The sequence below is a fragment of the Gavialis gangeticus genome, unplaced genomic scaffold, assembly GCF_001723915.1.
Source record: "Gavialis gangeticus isolate Ggan-Ray unplaced genomic scaffold, GavGan_comp1, whole genome shotgun sequence".
In the NCBI taxonomy this organism is placed as follows: domain Eukaryota; kingdom Metazoa; phylum Chordata; order Crocodylia; family Gavialidae; genus Gavialis; species Gavialis gangeticus.
Window position 1 is genome coordinate 158,669,951 of NW_017729025.1, and position 8,235 is coordinate 158,678,185.

The 8,235-nt window shown below is 49.6% G+C and overlaps 1 protein-coding gene across 2 annotated transcripts in view; it reads right to left on the reverse strand.

Annotated features, from left to right (window-relative positions):
* Positions 1–8,070, reverse strand: part of PGGHG (protein-glucosylgalactosylhydroxylysine glucosidase) — a 25,082-nt gene extending 17,012 nt beyond the window's left edge. Inside the window, exons 1-6 of one of the 2 annotated variants that reach the window (XM_019519861.1) lie at positions 7,970–8,070; positions 5,718–5,981; positions 3,015–3,225; positions 1,454–1,889; positions 530–649; positions 264–395 (exon numbers count right to left, since the gene is read on the reverse strand). In XM_019519861.1, coding sequence (XP_019375406.1) covers positions 264–395; positions 530–649; positions 1,454–1,889; positions 3,015–3,225; positions 5,718–5,970 — 1,152 coding nt within the window. In that variant the 5' untranslated portion in view covers positions 5,971–5,981; positions 7,970–8,070. Of the gene's footprint in view, positions 1–263; positions 396–529; positions 650–1,453; positions 1,890–3,014; positions 3,226–5,717; positions 5,982–6,282; positions 6,371–7,969 lie in introns of those variants that run through there. The other variant, XM_019519862.1, reaches the window with a different exon arrangement.
* Between the last annotated feature and the right edge of the window lie 165 nt (positions 8,071–8,235).

Consider the following 8,235-nt stretch of genomic DNA (forward strand, 5'->3'; position numbering starts at 1 on the left):
TAGACAGGTTACAGGGGACAGGGTGAAGGAAAGGTTAGCCCTGGTGTAGTTAACAAGATGTCAGGCCAGTCCAGCAAGACAGCCAGGGCTGAGGAAGGGGAAATATGCTTGCAAAGGGAAGAGGATAACGAAGAAGATCTGCTCTGGGACAAGAGGCTGAGAATCACAAGCAGCCTTCACATCTAAGCTTTCTAGGAGGCTGACGTATTAGTTCCTCAGGCCTGCCCTCTCTTCTGTCCTACCCCTGCATGTGCTTTGGTTACCTGTGTGACGTGGTAATACTGCTCAAAGGCCAGCAGGACGTCCCCAGTGATGTGAATTTCCTGAGCTCCATAGATCTCCTCCGGGCAGACCTCACGGCCTGTGGCTGCACTCTCCCATGGGAACTTAGCACCCTGGCGGAGGGAAATACCCAGTGGGAGGCTGAGCATGGCCACCTGCCTGAGCACAGCACCACCTCTGCAGGTGCAGGCCCCCTGGCCAGGGCATTTTCTGCCAGCTCCCTAAGCCGGCCAGGTTGGGCTCCTACCTTATATCCCAGCTCCTGTGCATTGCACATGGCTCCATCTAGTGTCCTTATGCGGTACTCTAGGATGGCACGGGCTGCCTCTGGGTGGAACAGCAAGATGCTGGGGAACATCCAGGTGTCCTGAAAACAGAGAGTGCGCTTAGTGACATGAGGGGAGGCCCTGATGTGCTGAGTGGGCCTGAACACAGAGACAACACCATGTTTATGCCAAGAATTGCACTCATTGCCTTGGGGGATCTAGGATCCATGCTCACAGCATGAGACCACAGCTGTCAATGGCAACATCGTAATGAGTCAGAGATGCTGCTCCTTTAACATGGTAGAAATAACATGAGGCAATTGTGGCCACACAGCTGTAGCCACAACTGCCTTAGGCGTTTCATACCATGCCTGAATATCCACACCAATGCTGCTGCTGAATCCAGCTTGTGTCCTGCTGGGGAGGTCCAAGCAGTTCTCCTGGTACGCTCAGTGGGAAGATATTCATGCAGTGGGCTGTGTGCTCAGGGATGCTGTGCAGCCAGGGGGAGGCTGACCAGCCAGACCAGTTACACTGGGAAAGGAGTGGTGCTCACACTGTGGATGCTCTACAGACAGAGGAGATGTTCTGAGCTGAGCATGGTGACATCTCAAGATTTCACGCTGCTGCAGGAGCATGCTAATCCTGCCTATCTCTGGTCACCCATCAGGTTCTAAGTCATGAGGACAGGGTCTGGGCACAGCATGGTCCCCATTCTCCAAAACGAGTGATACCAGCCATTTCCCCAGCCTCTGAGCACTATTAGATGCACACCCACACCCAACTGGCCACCTGGGTAGCAGGACATGGCCTTACTACAGCCTGGTACTGGGTCTTAGAGGGCCTGGGAGTGCTGTAGACTAGAGGTCTTGAACACACAGCTGGAAGTACAGCTGGGAACGCACCTGGTCCCAGAACACATGTCCCCAGTAGTCTTCTCCCTGTGTGCCATTGGATAACCCACCGGGACTCATCCCATGGAAAAGGAAGCCAGAAGACCCAAGGGGAGGAATAGCACTTAGCAGGTAATAGAGGCATCCATACACAGCCTGCTTCAAAAGGAGAGGCCCATCCACATCTATACAGCATCCCCTCCACCGTGCCGCCCAGGCCTGTGTGTGAGAGGAGTATAAGGAGCCAGCAGCAACCAGGGACATTCCTTCCTGGAAGTGCCTCTTCACTCCCTCCTCGCTCTCTGCCACTGCAGTCACGAACTCCCAGGATTGTTCCTGCTCTTCACCCAACAGGATCACAGCCTGTGGCACCGGGGTCCAGACCATGTGCACAGTGGGCTGGGGGCCGCCCTCCACTTCTGGGATCAAGGTTTTCCCATAGATGTATCTAGAAGAGGCATCAAACAGAGTGGAAAATTGCTGAGCCTGCTCAGTGTTTAGAAAGAAGAGCAGGGGGTACAAAATAAACTCTCCACAGGCCAGACCCTCTGCTGGGGTAAGCCAGTGTAGCTCTATTTATCTCAGCAGAGTTACATCAATTCATGGCAGTGGTAGCTCTGCCCTGTAATATTGTACAGAATAGAGCCCATTCAACATACACCCCCCCTCCCACTACACTGGGCCCTTGAAGGACTGAGCCAGTAGAGCCAGGAACTGTACCCAGATCTCCTGAGTCCCCACTTAGTGCCTTTAATCGAGAGCATGTTTACACTGCAGACTGCAGTCTCCATCTGCTGCTGTTTTATGGTATGGGAAGGGCAGCAGGGTACAGAAGGGGAAGGGGCAAGAAAACACAGGGATAGATACAGAAGATGGACAGATGACCAAGGGAAAAAATTCCTTTCTGATTTGGGTTCTCCATTGAAACACCCTCTCTCCCCTCCTCTGCTGTTTAATTTGTCCCCTTTCTTCCTTCATGTGGTCATTTTCCATGAGCTTGTGAGGGGAATGCAGAATAATACCAATAGCAAAACATCTTCTCCTGGACAAGACCTGCCTGCAAGGTCTTGGAGAAGCCCAAGACTCCTCAGGGAAGGCACCAACTACTGGGACATTTGTGCTAACTGTTTTTAAAAAAATCATAGTAATGATAATTTCTATGATAATCATAGTGATGATGAATTTTCAGCTGAAGGCAAGTGAGGTGTCTCCCTGAGTTGGACAGGGGTGGGTGGTTCTGGTCAGCAGGGAGACACCTGAATTCTCAGCTTTTGGGTTCTCTGTCTTCTATTCTATCCAATGTTGCTGTTACAATCAAAGTGTCCACAGCCATGACACATGGCACCTCCACAAGCATGGAGAGCCTTGGACATCCCCAAGAAGCTGGACTGTCAGGCCCTAATCCTCTAGAGAATGGTTGATGCTCTTCAAGGCCACGTAGCCCTGGATGACAGAGGAGAACCCCAGCTGTTCTCTTTATTCTTGTCACTTACTTTACATTTGGAGAAGGGGAAAGTCCTTTCTTCCCTAGATTGCATCGCTGCTGGGAGAACCCTTCCATGGTCATACTCACTGAGCTCCTTGGTAATCCGGCCCCCGGTTAAAGTCCACATCTGGGCTCTTTGGGGTGAACTGAGTCTGGAGCTGCACTGTGATGGGCTGCCTTTTGGTCGTTGTTCGCTGGATGGTGATGCTGAAGGCCAGCAGGTGCACACGGGCATGGTGGGCATAGATCCTGTGGGTGGCTGTGTACTCAGGAGACTGAAGTACATGGCTGAAGGTCCCTGCAGACACACACAGAGTGATCCCTTGGAGCTTGCCTTCTCAGTCATTCCTGCCTGCTCTCTAGATTGTGATCCTGGTTTGGTTATCAGAGCTGTATGGGGAGGACCCCTGTACTTGTGTTGAATCCCATTGAGGATCTTTCTGTTTCAAGAGGGGAAGGGAGGGAGACATTTCATTGGAGCAGGTATCTGCACTGCACCCAGTTCCTCCAAGAAATATAAATGTCCCCAGTTTGGGGAAATCCCGCAGGGATTTATTAGCAACATGCAATTATGTGCCTGGTCACAAAAGAAAGGACTGGATTTTAACGTCTTTACTGTCTGAGCCCCCAAGGTTTGGAATAGACTGCCGCCAGAGGTGATTCAAGCACCTACTTTGAACACCTTCAAGAGACATTTGGATGTTCATCTTTCTGGGATCCTATAACCTCTGATGACTTCCTGCCCCTGGGGCAGGGGGCTGGACTCGATGATCTTCTGAAATCCCTTCCAGCCCTAATGTCTGTGCAATCTATGAAATCTATGAAACCCCAGCAGTAAACTCTGGATTTAGGCTTCCTGGGCGTGATTCTCTACTCACTCACACTAGCTTTCCACCCATGTAACTGAGCCTAGGATCAGTGGGCCTGTATACTTGAAACTGAATCTGAATTGTCCTACACTTGGGGATTCAAGATCTGGGCCACCTTTAGCCTTTTTTAAGTGTCCGGTGTTTAGACTGAGAGATAGTGAAGTTAGATAATATGGTGACCTGGATCTTAAACTGCATCCAGGCTCAAAGTTCTGACCCAGAGTCAGATCTACTGATCTACACTGGTTGTGTCTACATGAGCAGAGGACTTGCAATTGTTACTGTGCAGTAGTGTCCCCAAACATTTTTTTTCTGACACTACTGAACAGTAACAATTGTCACAGTTAGTGCCCTCCATGCTACTGCACAGTAGCAATGAGTTACTGCACAGTAGCTTGTTGTAACTGCACAGTAGCATCTCGTGTAGATGTGCCCACTGTCTACATTTGTGCTGGTACCATCTTTTCTAGAGCTACGTTTAAATGCAGTTCTGGCTTGTGAGGTGCTGGTGATACAGTTTACCTGGCTGGGGCAGCCAGTGGTGCACTGTGTTATACACTGTTCTACCAAATATCACAGGCAAACACCATTTATTTAACACAGCTCCAGCTTGTGCACAGACCTGGTCTGAAAATAGTCTTTTGTATTCCTTATTCTCAGGTTAAAGGGAAACTATCCATCCGCTCCAACATGACCAGCCTTAAAAGTGTTAGGCTAAAGTGAAACAAGTCCACAGCACTCAAGTAGGGTAAACTCCGTTATCTCTTTGTATAGGAATTTTCATTTTTCAAGATGTTAATCCACTAGTTATGAAACTAACCTCTGAATTTCTCAGAAGAGCTCTTCTAGCTGAATGTTCCCATGCATTTCACTGTTCCCAGAGCCATTCATGTTTTTGGTCAATGGCAGCCAGTGATACCAGTGCACAGGCATGAAAGAAAACATGAAGGCATGTTCTGGATCCAGTAGAAATGCAGAACCAAGCTCACTCTGGTCTTAGGCACACAAAAAACTAAGGGATACATTGTTGAAATGATTGAGCAACAGGTTTAAAACAAACCAAAGGATATACTCTTTTATACAATACATAATTACCCCATGGTGCTCATTGACAACAGATATTATGTAGTAAAACTGAGTTCAAAATGGATTAGACCAATTTTTCGAGCATTGTTTCATTAGGGGCTGTTAAACATAGCAGTTGGGGATGTAGCCTCTGGCTCTGGACATCCCTAATCCTGTGATGATTATTAGTGGGAGAATGTGACACAGGACGAGTCACTCTGCATGTGCCCTGTTCCTTATATAATCCCTCAAAGGTAGGGGAGTCACATATACAACCTGCACAGCTGTATCATCTGACCTGAGGGGGTTTATAGAAGTGTTGGGATTCAGTGGGGGAGAGTGGAGGCCCATCACCAAAAATATGAAGTCCAGAGTCCCACTGGGGCTGTGTTTTGGTGGTGGAGGATGAGTGACAGCTGTGTTAAGCTGCTGGGCTCCCTGATACCACTTGCCTCACTGCATAGATCTGACCCACAAAGAACCACGGTCTGGATCTGACCCAGGAGGCCAAAGCAGTTTGAAACCCCTGCTCTATGGCACCCACTGCTTCCTACTGTTGGAGACATGATGCTGAGATAGATGGACATCCAATCTAACTTAATATGGCAGTTCCTTGCTCTCATAAGCCAATGGAGTTCTCCCAGAAGCCAGTGGAGTTACACTAGGGATGAGCAGGTCTCATGGAAGACTAAGAGGTCCTTCCTGACCCCATGGGAAAGGACAGTGTTGGTAGGGAGTGAGTTAACCTCTTCAGAAGGGAGACACTGACAATAAGGGGAAAAGAAGAGCTGGCAAACAAGACATGATAGCACATGAAAGTAGCTGCCATGTGAAAGCTGGAGCCTTCACTGGTTACCTGTCCTGGTGTTCAAGGAGAAGGTCTCGGTCACTCCATCCTTACTGGATACCTTCATTCTGACGTTGATGGGGCTGGGGACATCAGCACGGTGAGTGTCCCCCACGGCCCCATTATAGATGCCATTTACATGGAGGATGTCCCTATATACTCGGGTGCCCAGATAGGCGTTGGTGACTGTCGGAAGAAGACGGGAGTCTGAGGGCAGTGCAGTGCAGCTGAATACAGTGGGATCATCTCCACTATTGGCCATTGGTGCTTACTCTGAATGGGGAACAAAGAGAACCAGAGGTGTTGACTGAATAAGACAGCACAGCAATGTGAACTTTTAATAGAGGCAGAAAACCCCAAGGTTAATGCAACACTATCCTGGGGCCGGGCTGAGGCTGTGGAGTGGACTCTGGGCAGCAAGGTGGCATCCAAGATGGCCCTGCTTGTGGGATGGTGAGATACTCAGTTTGCTTTGTGATGACTTTATGAAGGGGCATTAGGGTCTTGCCGTGGTTTGTGGCTGGTGAGGAGATGTTTGCCAGCATGTTTGCCAGCATGTCTAGGAATGGTTTACCTTCAGTTTCTGACAGTTGTGGGACTTCTGGCTTCTTCTCTTCTCAGAGGGCTCCAGCCTCCTGGTCCTTTGGCCTAGAGGATGGGAATAGCCATACAGCAAATGAAAATGTTTCTGCCACATACAAACTTGGGGCTGTGGGTCATTCTCTGCCCTCTGTAAAATGCCCATGAATTAGTGCACAGCAAGTCTCCTCTCTGTTCTTAAGAGACACAGTGTTGTCTGGTCCTAGGTTTTCAGGTGACATCCACAGTCCCCTGGGTCTGTGATCTTTAGAGGCCTGGTCTGACTCCCCCTGAGGTCATTAGAAAGCCTCACGTTATCCTCAGTGGGGCTCAGCACTAGTTGCTTGTTTTCTCTTTAGGGTCACTGCTTTTCTGTGACTTCCCATTCATCAGCTTCAGTGGCTTCTCATCAGCCCTGTGGCTCCCTGCCCGCTCTTCTCTTCTTCTATTGCCACATATGTGGAGTCTCTCTATTCATGCTCCTCCAACCTTGGCTCTTTTTAAACACAAGGTCTGCTCTGTTATCCCCCACTCACAGCTGGCCTGTGTTTCCTCCACGTCTCCCTTCCAGGAATGTCTCTACTGTTTTGTGGCATTGCAGAGCCATTCTCTCCTCCTGGAGACTTTCCAGTCCCTATGTGAAACATCCCTATTTCTCCTGCTCGGGTGAATCGCACTCCAGCCATTCCAGCTGCCTTCTTACCACCTCGGACTCGTGCCTCAACCCCTCCCCCCTTCTTGCTTCATCTCTTTGCACACAAGATCTCACCGATTTCTTTCAAGAGAAAAGCAACAGAATATGACACTATCTTCCTCCTCCCTTTCCTCTTCTCTCCAGACTGATGACCAACTCCTTAGTGCCAGACACATCAGTTTCTCATTTCCTCATTCCTTTGAATTCCTCTGCTTGTTTCAATGACTCCATATCATCTCCTAATCTCCCTTGTTCCAACTCTCCTCCCTTGATCCACACTTTGGGCGCATCTACATGTGCATTAATGCGCCTTTTCTAATGTGCATTCAATTTAGTACCTCCAATGTGAGGTACTAAATTAATGTGCGTTAGACTGTGCTCATGCGCAGTAGTGCATTTTCACACTTTTTAGTGATGCGTAATGCACAGTAGAATATTTTACTGAGCATTAGCGTAATGTCACTTTTTATGTGACACTTTAACGTGCAGTAAAATTATCTACAACAAATTAAAGTGCACATGCAGACGTGCCTTTTGACTCAGCTTTCTGGGGCAGGAACCATCTCTTTGCTCTGTATCTACAGCACCTAGCACCATGCAGGTAGGGAGAGGGTGGTGGCTGAGGTCTGGGGCCCACGATCTCTCCAGCAGGTCACATCATAATACAGAATTATACTGAGGTAAAACCAGCAGGGGCACTGCAAGCCAAGTAGCTTTGTGGGACATGGCACTATGAGAGCATAACAACATTGGCTGGGAGCTCATCTCCTATCAGTCTCTCTCCCCTAGTGCCATGCTGGCAGTCCGGAAAATCCCTCTGTTTCTGCTCATGCTTGGCAGCTTGCCTGTAAAACTTTCCTGGCTGTTTCCCTCCTGCCAGTGCCCCGCTCTGTACCCGCACTTGGCAGCCATGGAGGCGAGGCAGGGAAGAATGCGTTCCCCACCTTGTAGGAAAGCGAGCAGGGGAAAGCGAGGGGTTGCATCTTGCCTTTGGTTTGGGGGCTCAGCTGACCTCTGACAGCTTGGGGCTGCGGCGGCTGCTGCTGCTGCTGCTGCGGCTGTGGGGATCTGGGGAGGGGAGGGACAAGGGGTTGAAGGAAGTTACTGAGCTGAGCGGGGAGGAAGGAACTAACTTATTTTTTTAAGAAAAAACTTTGAGCCAGGTAGTTTCCTAGTTGGGTCTTGTGACCCGCATGCTGCTCTTCTGGTAACGGAGCTCGCTGCTCCAGCCACAACGCGGGGGTGGGGGGGGGG